Source organism: Bos grunniens, chromosome 7, assembly GCF_055505025.1.
Source record: "Bos grunniens cultivar Pamir isolate PY7600 chromosome 7, Bosgru_T2T1.0, whole genome shotgun sequence".
NCBI lineage: Eukaryota > Metazoa > Chordata > Mammalia > Artiodactyla > Bovidae > Bos > Bos grunniens.
The window spans coordinates 43,579,570-43,607,418 of NC_141171.1; the positions used below are offsets into that span (position 1 = coordinate 43,579,570).

The 27,849-nt window shown below is 62.6% G+C and overlaps 2 protein-coding genes across 21 annotated transcripts; one reads left to right on the top strand and one right to left on the bottom strand.

The window, feature by feature from the left end:
• Positions 1 to 17,238, top strand: STK11 (serine/threonine kinase 11). Of its 12 annotated transcripts, none has more exons than XR_015167337.1 (10): positions 1 to 1,312; positions 8,327 to 8,410; positions 8,993 to 9,082; positions 9,563 to 9,695; positions 9,779 to 9,915; positions 10,600 to 10,727; positions 12,804 to 12,861; positions 13,044 to 13,237; positions 13,335 to 15,415; positions 16,199 to 17,238. XR_015167337.1 is itself a non-coding variant. In XM_086411328.1 (10 exons), the coding sequence occupies exons 1-9, from the start codon at positions 1,023 to 1,025 to the stop codon at positions 15,397 to 15,399; spliced, it is 1,461 nt and encodes a 486-aa protein (XP_086267454.1). In that variant the 5' UTR covers positions 1 to 1,022; the 3' UTR covers positions 15,400 to 15,415; positions 16,121 to 17,238. The 12 variants fall into 12 exon arrangements, 11 of the variants coding, with proteins under 11 accessions (XP_086267454.1, XP_086267455.1, XP_086267453.1 ...); XM_086411328.1 differs by having other exon boundaries at positions 12,660 to 12,861; positions 15,197 to 15,415; positions 16,121 to 17,238; XM_086411329.1 differs by having other exon boundaries at positions 12,660 to 12,861; positions 15,197 to 15,415; positions 16,129 to 17,238.
• CBARP (CACN subunit beta associated regulatory protein) lies at positions 17,072 to 26,051 on the bottom strand. 9 transcript variants are annotated; one of them, XM_086411319.1, is made up of 10 exons: positions 25,759 to 26,051; positions 23,879 to 23,984; positions 23,652 to 23,791; positions 23,367 to 23,431; positions 22,875 to 23,019; positions 22,545 to 22,716; positions 22,177 to 22,314; positions 21,526 to 21,736; positions 20,188 to 20,371; positions 17,072 to 19,099 (listed from the first exon to the last, which is right to left on the bottom strand). In XM_086411319.1, exons 2-10 carry the CDS (start codon positions 23,975 to 23,977, stop codon positions 18,037 to 18,039), a joined length of 2,217 nt encoding a protein of 738 aa, XP_086267445.1. In that variant the 5' UTR covers positions 23,978 to 23,984; positions 25,759 to 26,051; the 3' UTR covers positions 17,072 to 18,036. The 9 variants fall into 9 exon arrangements, with proteins under 9 accessions (XP_086267445.1, XP_086267443.1, XP_086267442.1 ...); XM_086411317.1 differs by lacking the exon at positions 23,652 to 23,791 and adding an exon at positions 23,182 to 23,255 and having other exon boundaries at positions 25,759 to 25,892; XM_086411316.1 differs by lacking the exons at positions 23,652 to 23,791; positions 25,759 to 26,051 and adding exons at positions 23,182 to 23,255; positions 24,101 to 24,705.
• Positions 26,052 to 27,849: the final 1,798 nt, after the last annotated feature.

Below are 27,849 nucleotides of genomic sequence, written 5' to 3' on the forward strand. Positions count from 1 at the left end.
GACTGAGGCGGGGCGCGGCGGTAGCGGCGGCGGGCGCCGGCCGGCAGAGCGGCCGCTTTGCATGGGCTGGGCCCCCGCGCCGCCCCGCCTGCTCCACGCGCGCGGCGGCCGCGGCGCGATACGCGCCGCCCGGGCCCCGGCAACTCCGGGAACCCCGGTCCGGGGCCTGCGGCCTGCGCCGCCTCGGCTGCCCGGAGCCCCGCGCGCCCCGCTGTCCGCGACCGACGGCGTTCGGGCGGAGAGCGAGCGCGGGCTGCCGTTTGGGGCGAGGCGCCCGCCGGGCCCGCGCGGTCGCTGGGTGTCCCGGGCCGGTGTGCGGGCGCCCGGGCGACGGCTGGTTTGGACGAGCCTTGCTCCTTGCAGCCGGCGGGCCCCGGGCAGCCCCGGCGCTGGCGGGAGCCGGCCGAGCTGGACGAAGGTGCCCCGCGCGCTCCGGATACGCACCTGCCGGCGTCCCGGGCGCCCCGGACGGCGGGAGACGCCCCCGAGCTGCGCGCCCTGCTCCCGGCAAAGCTCACCTGTCCAGCTCTGGAAGCCCCAGAGCTGGCCTGCGCGGGACCCCGGGCGCGCGCCATGGCCCGCTGGTAATGGACGGCGCGGAGAAGACTCGGCCCGGCCGCGTCCGTGTTCGTTCGAGGGTCTAAAGTCCCTGGAGGATGACCTAGCACTTCCCGGCCCCACCGGCCTCCCGAGGGCCCCCGTGGACGCGCCTGCCCGCCCCGAAGCTCCGAGGTCGGGTGGCCCCCAAACTTGGGACGCTGCGCACGCCCGGCTGCCCGGGCTCTGGACCAGCCGCGCCTTTTGAACTTAGGTTCAGTACAATCGTTTCTTTTCCAAGAGGGTTTTCCTTTGTTATTTTTTTTCTTTTTCTCTTATTTTTTCGATTTTGTTGACTTTTAATTTTGGAGAAGGGAATTTTGAGGCGGGGCGGGGAGGGAGAAACAAAAGGAAGAACCGCTCCCCGCGAAGTTCACAAAGGGGATAAGGGACCGCCGGCCGGAGTCGGAGGTCTGGAGTTCAGGATGGAGGTGGCGGACCCGCAGCAACTGGGCATGTTTACAGAGGGCGAGCTGATGTCGGTGGGGATGGACACATTCATCCACCGGATCGACTCCACCGAGGTCATCTACCAGCCCCGCCGCAAGCGGGCCAAGCTCATCGGAAAGTACCTGATGGGGGACCTGCTGGGGGAGGGGTCGTACGGCAAGGTGAAGGAGGTGCTGGACTCGGAGACACTGTGCAGAAGAGCCGTCAAAATCCTCAAGAAGAAGAAGTTGCGGAGGATCCCTAACGGGGAGGCCAACGTGAAGAAGTAAGTCCGGGCTTCCTGGGTGGGGACGCGCGCCGCTGGGCGGCCCCCTTCTTCCCCCTTCCCTCCCTTCCTCTTCCCTTCTCTTCTCGGTTATTTTCTTCCGTCCTCCGTTTCCTTAAGCACCCGAGTCGACCAGCCAGGGAGAGTCGTGGGCAACTCTTTGGGGAACTTTAGTGAAGTCAGGATCGCTCGTTGCGTCCTGCTCTCAGCCGCGGCGGGGCCCTCCTCGGAAGGGGGCGCCCCTCTCCTTCTGTGCCCTCTTAGCTGTCCGGAGGGCTCAGGTACCCGGCGGAGGCGGCCAGCGTTGGTTTGGCTTCGGAAAACCAAAAGCAGTTGGGTTCGGAAAGGGCTCTGCCTGCCGCCAGCAGGTTTCGTCCCAGCGTGAGGCTGTTACTAGGGACGGGACACGCCATTTGTTTACCTTGTTGGAGGGGGACGCTGCGGTTGCCAAAAATAATTGTTTGCACCGGTTTATCAGTCTGCAGAGGGGAACTTGGCCTTTTCTCACTCGCCTGGGATGTGCCACAGGACACATCCACGACTTGCAGGCTCGGTGGCTCCTGAGAAGTGGGGGTCGGCTTGTGTCCAGGCGAACTTTTTACACAGATTTTTTTCAGGCGCTTGTCTGGCCATAGGCATCCCCAAGGCGGTGGGAGCCCTGCCTCCGTCCTTTATGCTAGTTCTGGGAGGGGACACCCTCTCCTTATCTCTGCTGCCTGGGGATCCCACCCTACCCCAGCCCAAGGCTTTATCTAACGGGCCAGGCGGCAGGACTGGCTGGTGACCTTGGCCGGTCCTGGGAGTGCTGCTCCCTGATCACTCTCACCCCTCCCCCCAGCCCCCCTGCTCTCCGGGCAGTTTGACAGTGAGCGCCCAGCTGCTTTTGTCTGCTGTGGGACACCTGGAGAGCAGGGCAGTGGGGCCAGACCGGTTGCAGACTGTGCCCCAGCCATGGACCCCCAGCAACGGCAGGACCAGGCGTCCCAGAGCCAGCCCAGCCAGTTCTCTGTGCACATCTGCCACCTGCATGGTGAGGGTTAGGCAGGGGCCACCAGTGTCCTGGGTGAGACAGGCCAGGTGACAGTGGGTGCCAGTGCCCTCCTGCAGGCTAAGTTAGGCCACACTTCTGATCCAATCCCCACTCCCTGTTTCTCTGAGTCACCTTTTCTTCTTAATCCAGAAGTGTGTGGGGAAGAGGTGACCCTCGGGCTACCAGTTGGCCACCACTGTGGTTTGAGGGCCAGTGGGCTTCTGGATGCTGCTGGCAGAAAGGGAAGCCCCACACACACACATTCTCTCCAGGGCTGGTCCTTGTCCTCCTGGCTCCTCTTAGGCCTCATTCCTTGGTCTGTCCCAGGAGTGGGGTGCTGGACTCTTCCAGCCTGGACAAGCCCTCCTGGATGGAGTTGGCGCAGGTCGCCCTAGTGTCTGGTGCCTTATGCTCTGCTGCATCCCAAGCTGGGAGGGGCCAGGCTCATTTCCAGCACCAATTGATGTTTGGTTAGGGCCACCCCAGCCACTGCTGGCCATCCCGGGGGCTTCAGAGAAAGTGGGGCACCCGGAACATCTGCAGATGCCCCACCCTGAGATGAGGGAGAGGTGTCAGGTGGGTGAGTGCCCAGTTCTTCCAAAGGGTGACGCACATCTGAGGTAGCCCCTCCCCATCTGCAAATGTATGTGCCCAAGGTCAAGTTACAGGGCGATCACCACCCAGAGATTCCCTCCTGCTTGGCCATCCGACGGAAGATCACGGCTCCCAGTTCTGGTTTCCTGAGCCATCAGCTGTGGTCTCTGGAACTGTGAAGACAGTGTCCATTGGAGGAAGCCTTGGGGAGACTGAGCCTGGGGAGGCAGGGTGGTTGGCATCCACAGCGGCCTGGGAGTTGCTGTGAGGTGCCACAGCTGCAGGGTCGGGCCCTTTTGTCCGTCTCAGCCCCAGAGGCACAGGTCTTCCCCTCTCGGAGCTCAGCTCTGGCCCCGTGCCGGCTGGCCACCTGTGGGCTGGTGCTGGGAGGGCCTGCTGGGTATGTGCCTTCAGGTTAGAACCCCCGTGCCTCCTTCCTGAATGTCATGAGGGCGAGCCCTGCTCTGAGTGCCCTGTTCCCTTGTCCTGAATCCTGACGATATGTGCTGGACTGCTCTGTGCGGGCATTCAAGCAGGGCCCCAAGATCCAGGCTTCTGGGTCAGCCTTGCTGGCAGGCAGCTACAAAGAAGAAAAAAGGCTCCTTTGTCTTGGAGAGACTTAATAAACTCAACTCCAGACTCTTCTCATGGAGTGAAGTGTCCAGAACTTTCCAGACAAGCCTCAGGAGTCCCGCAGCTCCAGTTGGGATGGACGCATTCCTTACGAAATGCAGTGTGTGACAGAGGAAGTCTCCCCTCCTGTGACTCCTCCCAGGAGGGCTGCTGTGGTTTGTGCTTGTCCCTCTTTGTTCTTTTTTTATGTGTGTAAGTCTCTCAGTCATGTCTGACTCTGCAACCTTATGGACTGTAGCCTGCCAGGCTCCTCTGTTCGTGGGTTTTCTACTGGAGGGTATTGCCATGCCCTTCTCCAGGATCTTCCCGACCCAGGGATGGAACCTGGACCCCCTGCATTGGGAGCTTGGACTCTTAGCCACTGGACTGCCAGGGAAGTCCTGCTAACTTGTTCTTGTTGTAAAATAGGAACATTCAGAAAAGCATCAAGAAGTGAAAAAGAAAGCAGTTGTCATTTTAACACTGACACCTTTGAACTTCTCTTTACCAATCCAAGGACTTTTGAATGAAAAGGGTCATTTTCCATATAAGTTGTATCTGCTTGTTTTTCCGGTCAGCCACAGAGGCCATGCTGGTGCCTCCCTGGCTGGGAGCAGCCCTGGGGCTTCATGCCTGTACAGATGGTGGGTACACACCCCTCTGCCCTGACCCCTGGGAGGGCAGATGGGCCCAGCTCACAGGATTCTCACCTGTCACAAGGTCCTATTCTTTGTGAGCTTTTCCATCAGCTGTTGAGAAGCAGGGACAGTCTCCATGCTCCCGCCCCACGTTCCCTCTGTGAGAGGGCAGCTCAGGGCCTGTGCCTGCTGTGTGCCTGATGCATGTGCTCGGTGAGCTGTGCAGAGCCGGGACTGGCAACTTGGGGCCCTGCCAGCCTCCTTCTTTATCAGTGTTCCTGGTGCTCCTGCCTTGCGTCCTGGCCCAAGTGCCCAGTGCCAGTCTCCAGGCCAGCAGTGGTGACTGGTGGGCTCTTGGACCCGAGAGTGAGTACTTGGGATTGTAGCCTAGCCTGGACTTTCCTGGCCCTCGTTCCCATCCCAAGTGGCCTCTGCCAGGTCCTGGCATCTGCTGGTACCCCCACTATCCAGGTATTGGTAAAGCTTCCTCCCTGAGGCCACCTGTCATCACTAGGGCACAGCTGCTCCTTGAGGCACCCAGGATCTCATTGCATGTCCTGACTTAGGGGTGACTATATGCAATGGAGCCCAGGGGCCATAGGGACAGCCCAGGCTAGAGCATGGGGGACGCTGGCCCCTCACCCAGAAGCCTGTTGGAAGTCACAGCCCAGTCGCCCATCATCATGTGTCTACTACACAGCTGGAGGTGGCATGTTCTCTGAACAGCTTTAGTGAGACACGTTTTACATGATTTGAAACTCAGCTGTGAGCAGGTAACTCAGGGTCAGGTACTTTCCTGGAGAGTGCAACCACAACCTATCTCTAGTTCTGGAACAGCCCATGTCCGAAAAGGAAGCCCCATCCCTGTCATCAGTTACCCCTGCTCCCCCTCGCAGCCCCTGACAACCAGGAACCCACTCTCTGTTTGTGGATCGGCATGTTCTGGACGTTTCCCATCAGTGTAATCACACGCTATGTGTTCTGTGTCTGCTCCTCTCGTGTTCTCAGGTGCATCCACATGATAGCGAGTGTCAGAGCTTCTGATGCTGCCCGTGTGTGGGGGGGGATGTGTATCTGACCCCATCAGTGGATGTGTGGGTCATCCCCTCCTGATGCCCGTGGGTGTGTTGTGTGGACGTGTGTATCCATCCTTAGCAGTAGACGTGTGGGTTATCTACTCCTGTTGCCCCTGTGTGTGGACATGTGTATCCATCCCCATCAGTGGATGCATGGGTCATCCCCTGTTGATGCCCATTAGGAATTGTGGTGCTTGGCAGTTGTGCGAGCACGTGTTGTGTTGAACTTCACTTTTCTTGAGTTTCTCCTCATTTTCGTCTCTTGCCCCTCGCCACATGATTGGAAGCATCAGCAGAAGGACCAAGGGGTGAGGGGGTCTTGCTCAGTGTCCCTCGGCCAGAGCAGCCATCACCCCTTCCTTGCTCTCTGTGGACCGGTCAGCATCTAGAGGGAACGAGGTGGCCGGTCCCGGGGCCCTGAGGTGGGTTGCCATGGGGGCAGCTGCACTCTTCTGTGAACTCCAGTGCTTTAGGACGCGGCTCTTTCATTGCCCTCCCCTTGTGGGCGGTCAGCGAGCCCACCCCAGCTCCACTCTGCTCCCAGCACCACAGGCAGGTCCCTGCGATGCCTGCCCTGAGCAACTGTGGCTGGACCGGAAGGCTTGCTTCCTCTCATTTCACTTCCTGCATCCTGGCTGAGCGCCCGGCTTTCCTCTTTCTTTAAATAATGTTTTTCTTTTTCTCTGGCCAGTGGTGCTATTCCTAGGTGACGAGAACATCTCGGCCCCTGCAGTGCATGTTTCAGGGATCCTCCTGCATCCCCTCACCCACTCGGAGTGTGTGTCTGTGCTGTCTACGCTGCAGTCCTGGCCTTGTGGGCGTGCAATTCTCTTCTTATAGAGTTTGACACCGTGACCCCTTCCCTGGTGGTGTTGCCCCTTCCTTGGTGTTGACATCGGGCTCACTCACTTCTCAGGAGGCTGATGGGGATGGTCACCTGAGCTGTCCCTATGCCTCAGGAGTTTGGTCTGCACTGGGCCCTGTGTCCCATCCCCGCCCCAGCCTGCGGGCTCTCTATTGAGTTTGCCACCATGTGCCGCTTTCCCCTCTGGGCTGCAAATCCCGTCCCCGTGGTGGGTGCCCTTGCTGGCCAGTTACCTTAGCAGACATCAAACACTGAGGGAGCTGCCCCAGGACCCCTCCCTGGGGCCCTCTCTCCTGGCACCTCTGCAAGGAGCTGCTTTGTACTCCGACCAGGCAGCACGCGGCAGAGACCCCAGAGGCCTCGTCACTACTGTCAGGACAAAGGCTTCCATTTGGGCGGCCTGGGGTGTCCACCTCTCCGTCGGATAGAAGGGGTGGAGAACTTAAAGGCAGGGGAGGGGCCCTGAGTCACCACAGTTGAGCTCTGGCCCTGGGGAGCCGGCAGCAGGCTGGGAGTCAGAGCTATGAGATGATGGGGGAAGGAAGCCTGGGAGCACAGGGCCACTGCCAAGGAGTGCTGGTGGGCCTGGAGCGTCTGAGGGGACCCCCAGGACAGGGTGCCCACGGACCCAGTGCCTGGCCCACAGCAGCCTGGGAAGGCCTGTTGCAGGAGTGAGTGGGACCTGCTGGTCCACAGTGGGCCCAAGCTGGGCAGGCTGAGGGAGGCCCTGCCAGAGGCAGGCTGGGGAGTCTGCTCCCACCCACCAGGACTCACCATACTGCCTTGTCCCCAGGGACACCCAGAGATACTGGGAGACATCGTGGTGGTTGTGTCACGATGTAGGGGGACTCCTCACATCAGAGTCTGCTCCCCACGTACCCACAGAGCCCGCACAGCCAGGGTCAGTACCCAGGTGGAGCTGCCGTGTGTGTGGTCCCTGCTCACCCTGGTGGCCAGATGATGTGAACCCGGGGCTCAGCCTCTGAGTCACCTCCCCCTGCTTCAGTTCAGAGGAGAATTTAGATGTGCATCCCCTTGGCCTAGAGGGGACCCTGGGCAGGGACGGAGCAGCCAGTGGGCTTGCAAGAAGCCACTGTGAAGCTGTGTTTCCTCCTGCAAGTGGAGGGCCTCCTGCGCACTGGCTCTAGGAAGTGGGGGCTCTGAGTGCCGGGCCATGATCCGCGTGGAAGGAGGACCTCCACTATGAGGGCCCAGGATCGTGCACTGGTCTGTGAGGGTGGGGTGTGGGTTTTCTGGAATAGGCGACCTTTTCATGAAATGTGGACAGTGAGAGGGGTGGGAGCTGAGTCTCAAGAGGGCGGGCCCTCACCTGCCCTGATATCTTATGTATCATGCATGGGCTTCCTGGTGAGAACTTTACAAAACCTTTATTGAGGTATTACTCACATATCATGCAGTTTCGTGGCACTTGGTATCTTTTTAGTAATGGTCATCTCTGTGTAGGTCCAGGACATTCCATCACCCCAAAAAGAAGCCCTGTCTCCTCTGTCACTCTATCCCCTCCCCAGCCCCTGACAACCAGGAACCCACTCTCTGTGTCTGTGGATCAGCCTGTTCTGGACGTTTCCCATCAGTGGGATCACACCCTGCGTGTCCTGTGTCTGCTTCTCTCACTGAGCATCGTGTTCTCAGGGCCCGTCTATGTGGTAGCAAGTATCAGGGCTTCTCTCCTTTTCAGGGCTGAGGGATGCTCCTGGGTGTGGAGGGACACTGTGTCCACCCTTGGGCTTCCATGCCATGGATGGTGCTGCCATGAGCACATGTGCGCATGTCGCATGTTCTCAGTCCTCCAAGGCACATACCCTGAGTGAAGGTGCTGGGTCAGTTGGTGACTGTTCGGCGTTCTTCGAAGCCGCCTCACAGACCTCTGACTTTTCCGCCTTTACTACCACCGACTCCTGCAGAGAATCCTCAGGAGCTGCACTGGCAACGGGGTGGGGGTGGGGGTGGAGAAGGCTGTCTCTGGAGTCCCAGCTCCCACACCCCTTGTGCTGCCCCTGTGCGCCCTTGCTGTGGTCTCCATGCATCTTCAGTCCAAGTGTTGGACGTTCCTGGTCTTGTTGCTGTGTTGAAGCCCTGCTGGGCTCTGGCAGACCTGGCACCCTCCATGCGGTGCCCTCCACATGTTGGGTGCGCCCGGGCTGCCGGGACTCGACTGACCACCCGTCCTCTCTCCAGGGAGATCCAGCTGCTGAGGAGGCTGCGGCACAGGAACGTCATCCAGCTAGTGGATGTGCTGTACAACGAGGAGAAGCAGAAGATATATCCTGCAGGGGGTGGGGAGCTGGGCATGTCCCCACGGGTGGGTGGGCATATTGGCAGTCTGCTTGGCCTTCCCCTCTCCTCTTGAGCTGCGACTCCCAGAGGCCAGGTCTAGGGGCCTGGGGTCCTGCTGAGGGGTCTATCTCTGACCTTTTAGATGCAGAATTACTGGGCTTTTCACAAAGAGGTGTGGCTGGGGGGCCTCGACCTGACCCTGGCTCCCACCCTTTCTCACTCCCTCCCCACCCCCCCACTACTCCAGCCTTCTCTTCCCCAGGGCCCCCATGGGCCTCTATCCCTCACTCCCCTTGGGGGCGAGGCTTAAGCTCCTCCTTGGGATGGAACAACCAGGGGCCTTCATGCTGGGCTGTGTGGCCTGAGCCCGGAGGCGGCACAGAGCTCCACAGGAAGGCGCTGGAGGATCTGTGGAGAGGTGGGGATCCACTGCAATGCCCATGATCCCTCCCAAGTGCTCCCACTCACTCCTCTGGTGCAGCCCCACCCCCAGCATTTGTCTGTGTCCCAGGGCCCGTCCTGTCCAGAGCGGGGTGCTTGCTGCGTATTTTCCTTAGCACGGCCCACGTACATGGTGATGGAGTACTGCGTGTGTGGCATGCAGGAGATGCTGGACAGTGTGCCCGAGAAGCGCTTCCCTGTGTGCCAGGCCCATGGGTGAGTGAGCTCGAGCTCCGCCACTGCCCCTGCCCCTGCAGGTCACTCAGGGCCAGGGCCTTAAGGGACCTGGTCCTGTGTTCAGAGAGGTTATTCTGAGCACGAGTGAGATGGAAGTTCAAGTGTGTTTTAAAACTCAGGGCTTTGGCGCCCAGTTTGCGACTGTGTACCCTGGCTGCTGTGCATGCCCTGTGACAGCCCACTGGCTCCTCTCTGCACACACACTGCCCTGCATGCCCGTTGCCTGAGGCTGTGAGGCCTCCTGGTGCTGGGGGAGCCCCTGACTGGGCCTCACTGCCCCAAGGCCAACTTCTCCTGGAGAGTCAGCCCCCAGTTGCTTGGAGGACCAGCTGGCCTGTGGTAGGAGGGGACGGGGGGCAGGGGCGGTGAGCAGCATGGCTCTTTCCAGGCCAGAGACTAGGGTGACAGCACAGCCCAGGTGGCTGGCCCTGGGTGGTGGTCACAGAGCTGTGCCCGCAGGTATTTCTGCCAGCTGGTGGACGGCCTGGAATACCTGCACAGCCAGGGCATCGTGCACAAGGATATCAAGCCCGGCAACTTGCTGCTCACCACTGGTGGCACGCTCAAGATCTCTGACCTGGGTGTGGCTGAGGTGCGTAGGGGGGCCCGGGGCGGACGGGGCACGGGGTCCAGTCCCTGGGGCCATTTCCTAAGGGCTACCTGGCGCTGCCACAGGCACTGCACCCGTTTGCTGAGGATGACACGTGCCGGACCAGCCAGGGCTCTCCAGCATTCCAGCCACCTGAGATTGCCAATGGCCTGGACACCTTCTCTGGCTTCAAGGTGGACATCTGGTCAGCTGGAGTCACACTGTAAGTGCCCTGGGCCTGGTGCCTTTAGCCCAGGGTCCCTCTAACTCACCCAACCCAGCCCCAGGCACTCGGTTCAGACTCCAGGCCTTCACGACCTGCCCCTCCTGGCAGGTCCCCTATGTCTGGGGAGGCCACGGTCAGGAGGCCTGTGGGGAGGGGCACATGCACTGGGACCAGTTGTCCTCTTGCCCACCTCGGCCTTGTGCTGGTGTTCTGCGTGAGTCACCCATCACTGTTCGGGCGAGGCTTTCTGTCCTGACTCCTGGGCCTGAGTTCTTAAAGATACCACAAGTCGCCAGTGATGCTTGGCTCCCACCCAGACTGCCTTGCATCTATCCCTCTATAAGCCCGGCAGCAGCGAGGGGGCCTGTGTTCTCCCGCCCAAGGCGAGTTGGTGCTGCAGCCCCGTGAGGCAGCCAATGGTCTGGGCAAAGAGGCATCCGTTTTATTCCACTGAGAGCTCACTGACAGATGTCCCCTGACCCATCCTGTTAGAGCGCGCAGTCCAGTGGCTTTCCGTGTCTTCACAGTGAGCCAGCAGCACTGTGTGTTCCAGACCATCGTCCTCACGTCCAATCCCTGCAGGGGGTGGGGTGTGTGTGTGTGTAGTGGGGGTGGGGGAGTGTGGCAGAGGCTCCAGGGCCACAGGGCAGGCTCTGACTGGTCTGTCCTCCTGGGTCACAGCTACAACATCACAACAGGCCTGTACCCATTCGAGGGCGACAACATCTACAAGCTGTTTGAGAACATCGGGAAGGGGGACTACACCATACCGGGGGACTGTGGGCCCCCACTCTCAGACCTGCTCAGAGGTGAGGCCTTCAGGGTGAATGCTAGGCTGCAGGTGTGGGGGCTCCCGAAGGTCTTCCATAGACCACTGGCTTCTTGAGAGCTGAGCCATCTCTGTGCTGCAGCCGCCTGCACCCCCCCCCCCCCCCCCCCGCCATGGGAGGTGGGCACAGCCTAGCCAGGCTTGGAGAGCAGCCCGAGTGGAGCATGGGAGGGGTCGCTGGCTCCTTTGGGCTCTGCCACCTGCCCTGGGTCTTGGTTCCACCCTGTCCTGATTACCCATCCCTGGGGGAAGTAACAGTGAGTGGGGGGGTCTCCTGCAGGACCTCTTTCTGCTGCAGTTCCCAGGATGCTCAGTAGGTGGCACTGCCCCCCCCCACAGGAGCCTGACCCAAGGTGGCCCCCATAAAGCCACACCAGCATCCTGGGGTTTGGCTGAAGTTAGTGTTTTATGTTTTTGTACACCACACGTGGCTTATGGGATCCTACTCCCTGACCAGGGATTGCACCCAGGTCCACAGCAGTGAAAGCACAGAGTCTTCACTCCTGGACTGGCAGGGAGCTCCCTGGTGAAGTTAGTTTTGATGATACAGCACATCCAGGATATCGCCTGTGTGACTGGTACCGTCCTAGGTCCTCTGCCCGCAATCCTGGGGCCTTGTGTAACTGACCTGACGTTCGGCTTGTGCCGGACACCTAATCCGTGCTTTAGCCTGTATGTGGCCTACAGATGAACAAGCAGCTTCACAGTCCTGCGTGGCTCCGGAGCCTCCTGATGACGGAGTCACGCCAGTTCTCTGGTTGTTAGTGAAGGTGAAGTGAAGCTGAGCAGCTGCAGTTCAAGTGCTCTGCAGTGGTGCAACCCAGTCCCACCCTCCGCATCAGGGTCACCCTGGCAGCCAGGCACTGGGCTCCCGCCCTCCCAGGGTGTTGTTGGAATGTGGGAGGTGGCAGCCCCACAGACTCAGACCTGGCCCTCCCTGCCCAAGTGTTCCTTGAAGGCTCACAGCCCAACCCCCCACCACACACCCCCAGCCCCCCCAGCTCTAGCAAGGACTGATGTTTTAGACCTTCCTTCATCGAGGACTGATGGGTTGGAATTCTCTCAGTTTTAAGCTTTCTTTGCTCCAGTGACACAGATGATGACCTGTTATTGCCTTCACACTCATAAAACACTTGAAACAGTCCCAAGTTAGGGGGACTTCCCTGCTGGTCCTGTGGTTACAACTGCAAGTTCCCAATGCAGGGGGCCCTGGCTCGATGTCTGGTCAGTGAACTAGATCTCATGCCTCACCTAAGACCCAGTGCAACGAAATAAATAAGAAGCAGCCCCAAGTCTGGCTGATGAGATGGCGGAGGGTCTTGGTTGTCCCTGTCCCCCAGGTCCAGGCAGTGTCCTGTCCTCTCTGCCTGGGCCTGCCTAGAGGTCTTGCCTAGCTGGGTGGCGAGCCTCCTGCCCACAGGTCTCTGGAACACCACCCCAGCCCTGCCTTTGCTCTCCCACAACAGGGCTGTGACCATGATCTTTCCTCTTCTGCACCACTCAGGCTCAGCTCTGAGTGCCAGCATCCCAGAGTTACACTTTTCTGAGAACAGAGCCACCTGCGGGGGGCGGTGGTTGCGGGGGGCCGGGCAGACAGGGACTGTGGGCTCTGCACCCCTGTAGCCCTGCCACCTCAGGGCAGCCCAGCAAGACCTATGGGCTGCCTTGCCCATTCTGCATGTCCGGGTTCCAGGCAAAGGCCTTCACACAGGTTCTAGAGTGTGTCCCCCTGGAGGCCCCTGGTTCTCCTGCTGCCGCCTTGGGGATTTGGGGTTCCGGCAGGAATTGCCAGTCACCGGCTTTGCTGGCCAGAGCCGGGTGGGCACTGCAGGGTCGACCCCTGTGCTTTGTCTTCCTGGGACGTGTGGACAGGTTCAGGATCCCTGGGGTGGGCTCTTGTCCTGTGTTCCAGCCTGCTCCGGTCTCCTTCCTGATCTCGCTTTGCAGCGGGGGCGGGGCTCCGCTCACATGCGCCACGCCCTCCGCCCCCACCCCTCCCAGGCAGGGGCGGGGCCTCTGCCCGCGCTGACCCCGCCCCCGGCTGGTCTCCTGGCAGGGATGCTGGAGTATGAGCCGGCCAAGCGGTTCTCCATACAGCAGATCCGGCAGCACAGGTGAGTCCCTGGCCCGGCTGGGTGCTGGAGGGGGAGGGTCGGGTGCAGGGGTCTTGCCGGCTCAGTCTTTCCTGTTGGCCCCACCCTTCTCCATCTCTGCACGCCACGTAGTTCTCTGTGGGAATTGAGGGTGGGCCCGTGTGGGGAGCCATCCTGGACACCCTGATGCCCTGCTCCCACAGCTGGTTCCGGAAGAAGCACCCACCAGCTGAGCAGCCGGTGCCCATCCCGCCCAGCGCGGACTGCAAGGACCGGTGGCGGGGCATGACAGTGATGCCCTACCTGGAGGACCTGCACGGCTGTGCTGACGACGTGGACGACGAGCTCTTCGACATTGAGGACGACGTCATCTACACTCAGGACTTCACAGTGCCGGGTGAGCCCCGATCGAGGGGAGGGCCGGGGGCTCTGCCCAAGGGTCCAGTGGCCCTCTTGGCGCCAGTGCCCTGCTGATGCCTGGCCTTCTTCCCCAGGTGGCGAGGAGGCGTCTGAGGCAGGGCTTAGAGAGAGAGGCCCACGGGAGAGCCCGTGCTCAGAACTTTCTGGAGAGGAAGCTGAGGCCAGGGCCTTGGAGGAGCTCCAGGCAGAGCCCAGGCCCTAGTGTAGCACCGCCCTGCCCGCACCCTGTGCACTGCGGGCTCTCGCTGACCCTGCCCAGGGTGTGAGGGAGGCTGGGCCACTGCCCCGCCACCGCGTCCGCGGTTCTGTGCTGCCCCAGGGCTGGTTCCACTGGCTCCGCATAAAGGTCTGCCTGCATCGCACGTGAGGTCCTGCTTGCCTCCTTCTGGCTCGTCGGCCAGGACTTAGGTGTTGTCTGTAGAAAGAGCCTGTGTGCAGGGTGGCCTGTGGGCACGGACCCAAACTCCCAGGACATGTCAGGCCTCTGGTGCGCATGGTGGCTGGCTGTAGCCATTTCCCACTGGGGTCTTGGGGTCAGGTCAGAGACCCTGTGCTGGGAAACTCGGCCACAGCCCAGTCCAAAGTCAGGCCTCCTGGACCTCTGTTCCTGGCAGGATAGGATCAAGGTGTTCTTTTGGGAGGCACTGGGGCTCTGGGACAGGTGTCTGGCTGGCTGAGTGTGGACCCTGCTGGGCCCCCCCCAAGCCCCGCTGGGCACTGACTACACGCTGTCCCTTAAGGCCTATGCCAGAGGCCTGGGCTACTTTTCCTTGGTGTGAAATGTTTGTTCAAGAGCAGTTGTCTGGGCCCAAGCTAGACCCCTAGTCCAGAAATGTCCGTACTCCAGATGGGGGACAAGCCTGCACCGGGATCAGGCAGCTGCCCCTTGCCGAACTGCCCTAGGCCAACGGCAGGCTGTGTTGGGGCTGCTCCAGTCCCGTCTTATGATGTGCTCAGTCCTATCTCATGATCTGCTCACCAGGGTCTCCCTGGTTTGTCCCTCGTCCTGCCACCCACCCTGAGGGGTTTTGCTTGGGCCAGTGCCCTTGGTGCCTTGAGGGCAAGTGGAGCAGATTCCTTACCTGCCGGCCAACCCCCAGCTCTGGTTGCTGTGCTGGAGGTTGAACCCTGGTGGTCTGAGCAGCATTGTGGTACTCGGCGCCCTGGCACTCCCGTCCCCCATTAGAGCAGGCTCCTGACACCCGCCCACCCTGCCATGCTCTTGAGTTCTGACCTGAGTTGCTGCCTGTACACATGCCTAGGGGGCTTCCAGTAAGGTCCAGAGGCCGAGTCAGGCCCCACATGCCGCTGGTGGAAACTCATTCCTGTGTGAGGACCAGACGGGCTCGAGGCAGCTGTGGTGGTTTCCTGGTATCCACGGGAGGAGGGTGTGCTGTGGTCAGCATGGGCTCCTGCACCCCTCCCTCCCCCACCGCTCAGCAGGCACGAAGCAGGGCCCCAGGAACCAGTGAGGGCTGGCAGGCCGTGCAGGAAGGCATGGGGTATGGGAGGCGCCCGAACCTGCCTCTGTGTTCTTTTGTGCCTGGCATGGAGAACCAGGGTGGGCTGTTTCGAGAGAGACATCAAGTCTGGACGCCTGGCTTGAGTACAGCCACTTGTGTTCCACAGGGCCCAGTGGGCTCTGGCCTTCACCCAGGTGAGAGAGCTAAGGCTCGGGCCCCAGGCCTCTGGTCCTCCACCACATTCCCACTCACCTGAGTGCGGAGCCCCTCTCACAGCTGAACGGGCAGGTGAGCGTGGGCTGGGCCTGACTCTGGTCGGTTGGTTCGAAGGCCCGCCCTCCCGCTCCCTGGATGAGGCCCTGTGGCAGGTCAGATGGGACAGGTGGTGGGGGCCCTGGGTTCAGGCAGGAATGATGCAGAGTGTGTGTGCTTTGGGATCCCCAGTCAGCACACTCTGGCCCTCTCCTCTTAAGGTCAGGTTCTGGAGGAGGAGGCTGGGCGGAGCGCACAGAACCGGGTCCTTCCCAAGGCTGTGTGCGTGAATGGCACCGACACCACCCAGCTGAATACCAGGTCGAGGGCAGAGCGCCGGGCCAGCGCCGCCTCCAACCCTGCCCGCAAGGCCTGCTCGGCCAGCAGCAAGATCCGCCGGCTGTCGGCCTGCAAACAGCAATGAGGGTGGCTGCCCGCAGGTAGGATGGGACCGGGACCAGAGGGGTCAGGGGGGTGGGGCACATTGTGGACACTACTGTCTTGGTTTGTGTCACTGTTCCTGGGGTCTGGGTTGCAGTTGAAGGAAGTCACTTTCTGCAGAACACTGGCTACTTGGTGTGGGGCGGGGGCTTGGAGGGGTGTGTGTGCAGGAGGAGGGCCCCTCAAGCTGACAGGCTGTTTTGCAGACCCGAGGGGCTTGCCTCCTGTCCAGCCCAGGGCTGCTCCTGGCATTGGAGGAGTTTGGGGGGTGGGGTAGTGCAGGGGGCTGTGCTCTGACTGAGGCTGTCATTTCTCCCTGTTCCCTCCTCCCAGCCCTGACCACCCAGTCCACAAAGGGTGTTTTGGGTGGGCCTCACAGGTGCTTGCACACTCATTGCCACTCAGGATATGAGCAGTGGGGTGGAGGCCTGAGGGTCCAGCCCCTGTCCATCCATGCCCCCTCTCCCTGGGAGCTGCCCCTGAAATGGCCCCCACAGAACTTACCTGCCAGTATCAGAACCGGTCAGGTAGGGTAGAAGCTCTTTGCAGGGAGGCCTGGATCTGTGGCACAAGGGCCCTGCTTAATCCCACCAGGCGACCAGAGATTCCTGGGGTGGGCCCTTGAGGCAGCGCAGCTCTCCCTGGCCAGTGGAGGTGTCTGACAGCACTGTGTGACTAGGTCTCCATTTCCCCACCCTCTGGAGGGATCCAGGGAGAGCATGCTGCCTGTGACACAGGACCTTGCTTGGCCCAGAAGTGACCCACCTGTGTCCTGGTCTTAGTCCGTCCCCAGGAGCCTGGCCTGGTCCTGCTCAGTCTTCCCATCGACAGCTGGCCTGCTGCTCACCGCCCAGGAAGGCTGCCACAGCGCCCTCTGTGCTGACTGCTCCTCTGGAAGCCAGAGGGTCCTGGAGGGCTGTGGCTGGGGGACAGCAGGGACTGGAATCTGGCCCTCCCTCGGTAGCCGGTGGACACAACCTCCTGCTGACTGCAATCCTGTGCTGAGCCCCTTCCCCCAGCTAGGGGAGGAGGGAGAGGGCCCGGCGTGGCCCCATGCCAGCCTTCGCCATGCACTTTACGTTGAGACTACTGGTTCTCGTCCACCCCAACTCCTCTTTTTACTCTGCCACTGGTTAGCACCTCCCACACCTGGTGATGTGTTCATATCAACCACAGCCGCAGCGGGATGGGCATGATGTGCAGGCCTGCTGACCCAGATGCATGCCCATGCCCAAGGGAACCAGGCGGCCTCCTTGTGTTTGTTGTTTGGTTGGTTCCTTTTTATTTTTATTTTTTAAACAAAAAATAAAACAGGTGGATTTGAGCTGTGGTTGTGAGGGATGTTTGGGAACTATGGGTGGCAGCATGCTGTCAGGGGATCTGAGCCTGAGCCTGGGTCCCTTTGTGGGTCCCACAGTGGAGGGGCTGGCCGGGCTACCTGCTGGAGACCTGGGCCTCCTAGGCATATTTGCTTCTAGCCATGCTGGATCTCTCTGCTCTCAGCGGGAGCCCGGCCTCCCCAAATTTCCACAGGCCCTTCTGCTCAGCCCAGGGCCCACAGCTTCACAGCATCGTGGCTAGGGGGTGCCTCATCCCCTTATCCCCAAGATGTCTGCGCTCTCGGGTCCCCAGAAACAACCCAGAGCAAGCAAGAGTATGCAGTAAATATTTATAATCAACCAGAAAACAGAACACAAATTCCATCACTGGATGGTACACAGACTGCAGGAAGCTTCGAAAGGAGGGGCGGGGCAGGGCGACTCGGCCGCTGGCGAGGGCTGCCCCATCTTTTGGCAATAAATAAAGCTTGGGAAACTTGAAACCTTGACCATTTGGGTTTTATGTCTCAAACACTGGTGAGTCCTGGCGGCTCTTTGGACGGAGCGGTTACGGGGCGTGCGGCCGCTCAACATGCGGAGGGCGGGTGTGGGGTGCAGACACGGGGAAGGAGCGAGGTGGAAGGCGTGTGCAGGGCTGGGGGCGGCGGCAGCGGTTATTGCTCGGGGGTGTGTGGGGGGGGTGCGGACTGCCGCGAGCACTCGCCGCGGTGAGGTAAACGGCTTCGAAGGGTTGGTGGCTGCGGCCTCGAGCTAACCTCCTAGCCAGGGACGGCTCAATCAAGAGATTGAGCTTTGACGCCCTGCGGTCCCTGCGCTTGTGTCTTGGCGCAAATCGTGGCGCGTGCGCTTCGAGCGAATCTCGAGGCTTCATTGGTCTCTGGAAGAGGCGCTGTGCGCATGCGTATTGCGCGGTAGGCCCGTATCACACCGTCTGGATGCAAGCCCTGCGCATGCGCTTTCCGTATCTATGTGCCAGAGACGCAGCGCCGCGCACTTGGCAACCCCCGTCAACACCCCGAGGCCACAGTCTGGGGCCAAGGGAAGTTGAGTGTGGCCCTCGGGACCCCAAGGTTAGAATCCCCCACACTCCCTCTAGTCGACTCTACCAAGTGCCTGGAGGGGACTGTGCGTGCGCTCGTTGGGGCGCCTGGGGAACCGCGCTGGTGCTCCAGGCCCGCGGTCCCAGCGCAGGCGCGCCGGGGCGTCGCACCCCAGGTATGTTCGGCACCGGGGCCCCGCCGGTGCCGAATAAGCTGACGAGGTGGGCACGGGGCGCAGGCTTAGACCGGGCTGTGGTCAGGGGACGTGGGCGCGGCCGTGGCCAACGCAGGGGCCACGGCGACCGGCTGGGCCAGCCGCGGTGGGAAGAGCCTGTCGTCGAGGCTGGCCGCCAGCTTGTCCAGCAGCGCACCCGGGGTCCCAGCGCACAGGCCGGACCCCGGGCATCCACCACCGGGCTCCTCCTCGATGACGGGGATGGAGGACGTGGCCGGGTCATCGCCTGCTCTGCCGTCGGGCGGGCAGTCGACACTGTCTCCGCGGCGCAGGGGTGCGCGCGCGGGGCGGGGGGCACCAGATTGGGCCGTGGATGGGGTGGGGGGCGCAGCGCGTGCTCCAGGGTCGCTGTGCTGCCGGCCCCGCTGCTGCCACTGCTTGCGTGCATGAGGGTGCGGGTGCGCGCGCGCCCTATGGCGTGCTGTGGCAGACAGGGCGTCGTCGAAGTGCGGGTCGTGGCGTAGAAACTCGTGGAACAGCGCGTCTGTCTTCTCATCGATGCTGTAGTCGCGGCGCGGAGCGCGGCGAGGCCAGGCACGCGGGCTGCGGGGACGGACGGGTGTCTCTGGTGCGGGGCTCTCGAAGCTGCAGCCCACGGTGGCCTCGCGGCCTGCACTCGTAAAGGAGGAGCGCTTCTCGGGCGCGCTAGGGGGCCCATCATCCCCCGCACCGCGGCCTTCGATGCTGGCATAGCCGCTGTCCATCTGCAGCAGCTTGCGTGGTCCGCCCGTCTCTCCATCCGCCGGCCGCGGCATGGGTGTGGGTGGCGGCGAGGGCGGTGGAAAGACGGGTGCGGCGCCCCCGGAGCCCGAGCCCGAGCTGTCGCCACTGCGCACCGAGTCACGGTCGTTGCCGCTGCTGCTGTGGTCTGAAGAGGCAGCCGCGTGCAGCTCGAGCGAGGCGCGCAAACTCCAGATATCGCGGTAGATGGTCGGGCCCTGCTCGAGCCCCGCGTCTCGCTCTCCATCTGAGTCTTGTAGCTGTTCAGGCCCCGCGATGATGCCACGCTCTAGGGGGGACTCAGGGCTCGCTCCACCTGCGGCGCCCACCTCCTCGGCTGCCTCTAGCCTACAAACCAGGCCGCAGTCAGGAGGCTGCATTGGCCCCCCTTCTTCCCCCCGCCCCGCGTCCCCTCCCCGCCCCCTCCTGACCACCCTGCTTCTCGGTCCAGGACGATGGGCACAGATGGGAACCCTTTAGGCTTGGCCGGGCTGTGGAAGATGATGTTTCTGAGTGCTGCCTGTCCACTTTGGCCTGGATGCTCTTGGGTTAACCCAGAGCCGTCCTGGCGCCTGCCAGTTCAACCAGGGTCTTACAGGAGAGATGGGAGGGAGGTTCAAGAGGGAGGGGATATATGTATAACACGTATATCTATGGCTGACTCATGCCGATGTATGGCAGAAACCAACACGATTTGTAAAGCGATTATCCTTCAATTAAAAATAAATAAAATGTTAAAAGAAAATGTGACCAGGGCATCTGCTGGTAGTGCAGGGGGTTGGCCCCTCGCCCTGAAAGAGTTAAGGTTCTTCTCAGGAAATGCCTTCTTACTAAGAACTTCGTGTACCAAGGGGTTGCTGGGGTTGGATTGGACCAAGTGGAGTCCACCTGAGCCCGGACACCTGGGTGACCCCTCCAGGGGCCCCCACCACAGATTGACAGGGACCCAGGAGGAAGATAACACATAGAAAGTGTTGTGATCTCCCTGACCAGGAAGCACCCAGGACTTGGAAGCCTGCCCTGCTCCTTGGGTCCAGTTGTCCATCCTGCTGACAGGGGCCCAGAGTTTCCTGGGAGTTGCCCTTAGGCTGAGGGAGAGGGTGGCACCCCCAGAAGTGGTCACAACAGTTTCTGAGTAGCAGCTGTCCAGCCCCAGGAGCACCAGCAAGCGGGAGGTACCCTGGGTCCACAGCAGAGACCTTCACGCCCTAGGCTTCAGCAGGAAGCAGGGGCCCCACCCATCCCTCAACCCTTGCCCATTCTCCCCCACTTCCCTTCTGCGGCCCATGCTGGAGAGATGGCCCCAGTGAGGCAGCCTCCAGGAAGACTGTGGAGCCAGAGGGACTCGACCGCCCCTCCTCGGGGCCACCTATGGGGGATGGGATGGGGCAGGGGCCCACAGGTCCACCCCAGCACCTCTATCTACTGAAAAATACCTGCCGAGACTGGGGGGCGGGCTGGTGGGGCTGGCCAGAAAGGGGCGGGGGCTTGGGAAGACCATGGTGTCACCCGCGCTGGCAATGTACTGGATGAAGTCCACGTGGGGGGCATCCCCTTCCTCCTGCTCCATGCTCTCACTGGCTGCCCGCTGCCGCTGGAAGTGGTGTCGCTTGGGGGAGCCTGTGTAAAGGAAAACCGACCACCTGCCTAAGTCCCTCCTGGCACCAGGCCCACTGCCCACATCTGAGCCAGGCCAGCAGACACCAGCCTGGACCAGGTGAGTGTCTATCCCACCCTGTGGTGCAGCTGGGAAACGAAGGTGCTGAGGGCCGGAAGACCAGGACCAAGCCCAGCGGCCAGGGTGGGCATGCGTGGAGGTGCCAAGGCAGCAGGCAGGTGTGGCCAGAGCAAGGACTTGTCCTGGTCATCAAGTAAGACACGGCCTGGCTGAAGGGTGAAGGTAGGGCCAAGTAAGGGACAGGGGAGGGGGAGAGGTGATGCTCTCTCCTGCCAGCTCCAGATCCCACCTCACTGGTGGGCCAGGGAAACTGGTGGTAGAGCCTCAGGGGTGGGGATGGTAGTAACCCAGCAGACAGGTTCTGCGTGCTTCTTGTGTGCATTTGCCTGTAATCACCTCTGGAATTACAGGCTCCACCTAGGCTCCCAGTGGGGCAGCAGGACAAGCCCTCCCCTCCCCTTCCCGGCCAGGAGCACTCAACCAGAAATCAGCCCTCCCTCGCCCCATGGCGCCGGAGCCTGGCTCCAACAAGGTGCTGTCCCTAATCCCCTCACCCTGCCTCTCCTGGCACTGGGACCCAGGGCAGTAAGTGCCCTAGCAGCCTGGCCCTCCTGAGCTCCAGTGAGCAGCATTGGTCCCAGGAGTTGGTGCCACACCCGCCACCGCCACCCCCGACCTGCATGGCCCCTGGGTTGAGGTTTTAGAAGCCCTGTGTCCAGGGCACCATGAGGAGGGGTCTGCAGCATCAAAGGCTCACCACCTGTGGTTGTAAATAAAGTTTTACTGGCACACAGCCATACCATAGTACATGTCATCTAGCTGACTACAGCGCCAGAAACACTGTACGAGGCCTCAAGGGAGAAGCTCACTGTTGTCCGCTCTAGCTGGACAAGCCCTGGCTTTACTGGCTCACTGTGTGCAGCCCCGGTCATCCTCCTGACCAGCTTGTGGGCCAGATGCCCACTAGTGAGCAGATGATGCTGGCCAGTCTGGGGTGGGGACTGGGGACCACCTCCCCACCCCCCCCGACGGTGCAGAGCCACCTGCTGCTCCACATCCCCCTGGGCCTCACTCCCCACCAGCGGCTGCAGCTCACCTCTTGTGTCCAGACTGGATGCCCGCTGGCTGGGCTCCAGTTTCCATTTCTTGACCTTGAAATAGGGGCTGGCCCCGTCCAGGCTAGCATGGCGCCTCAGGCGGGTGAAGAACTGCAGGACGGGGCCTGCCCCAGAGCCTGGGCCCGCCTCCCCAGGCCCTGCTGCAGCCCCCTGCACACCAGGCTTGGCGCTCCTGGCCCCAGTGTCCAGCTGTGAGAGAAGAGAGATGCTCTGAGATCCGCTAACCCCTCCCTGCTGCCCGAGTGCCCGCCTGGCTTGGGCCACTTGTCACTCACTTGGAGTGCAGAGGAAGAGCAGAGAGCTGGGGCTGGGTGGGGGCCACGCTAAACCAGGGGGGGCTGGGCCTCTCCCCAACCCCCAGACCTTGCCTGAGAGGCTCTCCAGGCAAAGGCCAGCTCTGTCTTGCCCAGCCCAGAACAGGACAGGGTAGGGGGTGTCCTGTCCCACAGCCTGGGATGGTCCTGACCATGCCCTCTCCAGCTGCTGGACAATCCTGGAGGAGGTGAGCCAAATGCACGTGGGCCCCATGTATAACCTGACCCTCTTCCTCCCGGGGCGGGGACCAGGTAGAGGCCCATAGGCTGACCCATGCTGGAGAGGGGCAGAGGACGGAGCTGGGGAGGCCTCACCGAGCTGCCTTCCCCGGAGTCACTGGAGGCCGAGGGGCTGATCCCGAAGTTGGCAGGGCCCACGGCCGAGTTGTAGGGGTCACCTGGCAGGGCGGAGCTGGGGCCCACGGAGCGGCCGGTGAGGGCCTTCCCCGGGGGCTGTGGGACAGAGCCAGGGGGGAGGAGGAAGCAGTGACAGGTCAAAGAGCATGGGTGGGTGAGGGGGCGTGCTGGACCCCCACCCACTGGACCTGGCCAGGCCCCACTTCCCAGTCTGAGGTGAGGGGCACAGCTGGGGGAGGGTGTGGGTGGGCAAGGTGGTGCCTGCTGGGTGGGGGTGGGGTTGGGGTCCCACCCCTGAGCTCCGGGCCACCTGCCACCTGACTCACCTGGAATATGGCAAGGCTGGCCTTGGGGACAACCGTGGAGTGTGGTGTGGCAGTTGCACTGGCCTCACCAGAGTCACACTCGTGAATGGTGACGATCTTGAGGGGCGGCAGGTGCAGGTGGGTGAGGCGGGCATTCTTCAGGTGGTGGAAGTCCCCCTCCGTCAGGGTGTACCTGCGCCCAGCGCGCCTGCCTGTCACCTCGGGCAAGCCGGGCCCCCACACACACTCCAGTGCCCTCTCCAGCCCCGCTGTCACTGCCCACCAGGTGCTGGGGAGGGCGGGGGCGGCAAGGCGAGTTCCCAGGTTAGCCGCTGCACTGGCCCTCCTTACCGGCGGCCCTTGTCCTGCGCCTTCCGACTCTGCTCAAACAGGGCTGCTTCATTGAAGGACACCCGGCGGCCGGTGGAGCTGGTGGACAAGAAGCGCTGGGTCTCGGTGTCCTGACCCTCCGGATCCTCCCCCCTGAACTCGGGGTCTGCGAGGAGAGCCAAGAGAGGGTGGGCCACGAGTGGGCCGGCAGGCGACTAGGGAGGGGAGTGGTTGGGAAGGGAGCACAGAGGGCCCGGCTAACCACCAGGGGCGGGGCAGGGTGGGAAGGTGGACGGGCACTCGCTCATCCGCTCACACACTCACTCACGCAGCACGCGCCTGTGAGCACCTACGCGTGGGCTTAAGGAAACAGAGATGAGTCGGAATCGAGCCGCGCCCAGTCTGGTGGGGGAGACAGACAGACACAGATGGTCAGGCGGCCCAAGGGGGGCGGCTGCGGGGTGGCCAGGTGTGGGCAGACAGGCTGGGACAGGGCCTGGAAGGGAGCCTCACCTTGGGTGGGGTGGGCACCGTTGTCCAGGTAGGTGGTGGTGGTCTTCTCTGCTTCCTCTGGGGCTCTGGGGAGTGCAGCGAGAGAGCACAGTGGGCCTGAGGACTCAGATTGGCTGCCCTCCCTGGGGCCCCAGCAGGGCTCCCAACAGGCAGCATCCCGAGCTCACAGGAGCCTGGGCACTGTCCTTTAGAAGTACGCCTGCATGCCTGCACCTGCTCTTAGGGGAGCTCTCACGCTGACCTGTCCCAGTTCCCCGAGGGGGTGGGGGAGAGGGGACTGCGCACCTGTGGAGGCGTCGGTGCGCCTCCCAGCAGCGCCTGCAGAGCAGAAGCGCACCCGACAGCACCGCGAGGGCGCCCCCGACAAAGAGCGCCATCACCACCATCAGCAGCAGATAGCTGTCCAGGATTGGGCCAGGCTCTGCCTGCGGGGCCAGCAGGTCAGGGGTCAGGGCCAGTGGGCATGACCTCTGGCAGCCCCGTCCCCCCCTTTCCCCCCATCCCTCACTCACTGTAGGGCGATCCGTGGCGTTGTCCCACGTCGTGGTGAGGGCAACCGTGGCGGTGGTGGTGGCGGCGGCGGCCGTGGCCATGGTGGCCGTGGGCTGCATGATGAGGCTAGGAGGAGGGGTGGGGGGCGGAGGCAGGGCCTGCTCAGCTCCAGCTCCCGCGTTCCCTCTCCCGTCTTCCTTCCCGGGAGCGGGAGCAGGGGCCCACACAGGGCGGTGACTCACAGAGTGGTGGTGCTGGGGGAGCCACGAGGCAGCCCCCACTGGCTCAGATCAGACCTCCATGTCCCCATCTTTGTAAAGGAGGAGGCGCGTGCGTACCAATAGCCAGCTTCCCCAGCCGGTGGGGCCAGCCCGGCAAGGTGGCGCAGGCCGGGAGCCCTGCCCAGGAGAGGGGAAACTGAGACCCGAATCAGCTCACTACCGCCAGACCCCAGGGTTCTGGGGTCCGGCCTGCCCCATCCGGGGAGAGGGAGGGGCTGCCTCGGCCCCAGGAGACGGCTTCCAAAATAGCCGGGACTCGGACCATCCGCCGGGCTGTCCAGCCAGGGGAGGGGGCGGAGAGGCCGAGCCCTGGGATCCCCAGGTCACGACTCCAGGAGGTTCAGGACTCACTCCGCCCAGCGCTAGTGGGAGTGACAAGGCCAAAGGAGGCGCATCTGTTCCCAACCCTCAAGAATCTGGTTCCCATGGTGACTGAGCTAGCAGGCCGAGATGGGGGGGGGGGGAGGAGGGGGAGGCGGGTTGCCAGGGAGCATTGGGGAGGGGAGGGGGCGCGGGGGAGGGAGGCCTCCTACTGGGGCGGCTGGAGCCAGCCCGGGGCGGCAAGATGGCTGCTGCCGCCGCCGCCCGCCGGTGCCGGCCGCTCGCGTGCCCCCGCCGCACCCTTCCCTGCCGGAGCCGGCCGGCTCCACGTCTGCCTGACGCTGGGGGCACCGAGATAGGAAGGGTCTCAGATCTCAGCAGAGGGACTGCCTGGACGTTGCACCTGACCGCCCTCCCCAATGCGCCCTCCCGGTGGGAAGGACCGGCGGCTGCACTCTGGATTGTCAGGGAACGGAGTCTGGGGCAAGGATGACCAGCAGCTCTGAGTGGGCACTGCGCGCGGCCCCTGCCCACAGGAATGGGAGACTGTGCACAGGTTCCAGCGCCCCCAATCCATCGGGGTTTTCACCCAACTGGACGAAGGGAGGCGGGCACCGAGGCCCATAGCAGGGGAGGGGCCTGGCAAAAGCCAGGTGTCCTCGGCACTTCGGGTCAGAGGCTGGTCGCGGGTCCCCTGCATCCATGGGGGAGGGGGCCCCTCTATGTAGGTCGGGAAATGAGTTCAGGCTAGAGGAGGAGGTGGCAGAGGCACAGAGACGTTGACAGGAGACCAGGAAAGACAGTAGGAGGCCCAGGGGTAAGGGAGGTGGGCTTCTAGGGGGCAGTCGGGGACGTGAACCTAGGGCGAAGGTTGGCCACAGGCCACCCTTAAGACCCGCGGGGTCTCGGCTCCGGATCGGGCTCACCATTGCGCCCACCCCCGCGTCCCCAACCGGCCCCGGAGATGGGGATGGCGAGAAGTGAGATGCAGATAACCGACTTTGGGCTTGTCTCAATCTCGGGCTAAGCCAGGGGGCGGAAATGCCACGGCTCTGGCCGAATCTCTCAAGGGGAAACAGGCTGCGGTGGGCGTGGGCCAGGGTCCCTATCACGGGCGCTGAAGTTCGGGTGCAGAGCGCTAAAGATTGGCCCCCACGCCGACCACGGCTCCTCCGCTCTCAGCCTCCGGCCTCGCCGCCTCGCGGGCAAGGGCCGGAGATCTCTAGCCAGAGCTAGCCGTGCGGCCTCGCCCTGCCCCCCGCCCGACCCAGTGCAACCCCAGGCCCGCACGCGCCTACCTCAGCGCCGGGGTGCGCGGCCCATGGGCGGCGGGCAGGCGGCTGCGCGGCGCTCCCGGCTGGCTCCGGCGCCCGGTAGCGGCGGTAGCAGCAGGAGGAGAATTTATGAATGGAGAGCGCGGCGCGCGGGGGAGGTAGGCGCGAGAGGAGGGGCTGCACACGTGATCGCGTTGGCTGCTAGCCAGCTCCGACCAGCTCGGTGCCGCCCGGTCCCCGGCCGGCCGCCCCAACCGCACTCGCCACCGCGTCTCGCTCGCTTGCTCCGCGCCGGCCGTCGCCTCTCCTTCCCTTCCGGAGGGGGCGGGGGGCGGAGCCTACGCTCCCGGGCGCCCCCTCCCCACGCGGAGCCGCCCTCTCCAGAGGCAGCTGAATCTCCGTTCCAGGTCCACGGCGCACGATTCCTCGACCTCAGGGGAAGGGGGAATCAAAGGAGTGTTGGTCCTGGGGCGCAGGACTCCCCCCAGCCCAGTATCCTGGGGGTGCACAGACTCCCCGTCGATGGCTTTCCCAATTTGGGAGCCTATTGGGTGCACAGCCAGGGAGCTCCGGGGCACGTGTCCATCTTTCTTCCCTTGTGTGGGCTGCACTGTCAGGCTCGCCTTGTTAAGACTGGCAGAGATAATGGAACCCAACATATTGTGAGTGCCACCAAACAAGACTACCCTGCTGAAACTCCATGTCAGGTCAGCCCCAAAGCTGCTCTTTCTCAGACAGCTATGCATCATCCTTCTAGATGCTAAGGTCATCAAGCTACCACCAGCCTGGCTGGGGTCCCATCCGTTTGCCCGGACTTATGTTCAATACAGCTCAATGGCTCCGCTTTCCTGTGCAGTGAAAGTGGAAGGATCATTCCAACCTCAGGGCCTCTGTCCCGGAAGCTGCCAGGCCTGAACGGCTTGCTCCCTGCCTTGCTTCCTTCAGCTCTTACTCTCACCCCATGCTCCCATGCCCTGCTACACTTGGCTTCTCTTCGAGGCCCTGCATGTCGTGCCTGCTACTTGTTCCTGTGTGTTGTGTCCCTGCTCACCTCTGCCTCCTGACCTCCCAGAGCAGGAGTTCATTTGTGTTGGGTCCCTGAGCATATCCCCGGGGGGAGCACAATGGAGGGAACATGCGTGTTCAGTGCATGAAAGGGGGACACTGCCAAAGGAGGACAAGGGGCAGTCAGGGGAACAACTACCTAGGAAGGCTGGCTCTGGGCACGTGTGAAATGCATGTGCGAAGTCCATGAGGTCCCAGAGTGTGTGGGCTGAAGATGAACATGCCCGAGGAGCAGGGGGAAGCCAGTTTGTGGTTCCCAGGACGGGAGTGATATTGTCCCTCTTGGCTGTGCGTAGACGAGGCACTGTGGTGAGGCCAGGAAGGAGCGGTGAGGCCATCCAAGCCAGTAATGGCTGCAGTGGCGGAGCTGGGTGGAGGAACCTTGTTGACCGGTGCAGCAGAGAATTCCAGGATAACCCCAGGTTTGGGACCTGGATAACAGGTAGCCCCGTCCCCTTGGCTACCCTGGAAGGGGAATTAGAGACCAGTCCAGTGGATGGGTTTGAGGCGCGGATTAGAATAGGCCTCCATTCCAGTAGGATCCAGGGCTCCGAGAGGCGCGTGGACAGGACGCACCCCTAAGAAATCAGAGTACAGGTTCCCTCTGTGAACATCCACCTAGGGCTAGGATGCTCAACGCACCCTAGGAGCCCTTAACAGCGCTGGTCTAGAGGGTCTGGCGGGGGTCTGGGCCCCAGGCCTCGGGCCTCCCTAGTGTGGGAGCCTCTTTTGGACACAGCACCTGCGCAGCCACGGGCCCAGGTGTGACACCTCTCCCCTGCGCTCTGCATCCGTCCGCTCCTCAGCCAAGGCTCTTCCCGATGTAAATCCCAGCCCCGCGGAGCCCTACTTCGCGTTTTCCCGGAGCCCAAGGTGGGGGCAAGGACCCAACCCCTGGAGACGACCTGCCGGGGCGCGGGGGCGGAGCAGTGACGTCAGCGCCGCGAGCGAGGCGGCGCGGGCAGCGGTGACGGCAGCGCAGCCCTGGGCCGCCCGCGCGCACGCGCCCCTGCGTCAGCAGCGCACGGGGGCGGTGGCCGGGCGGGGCCG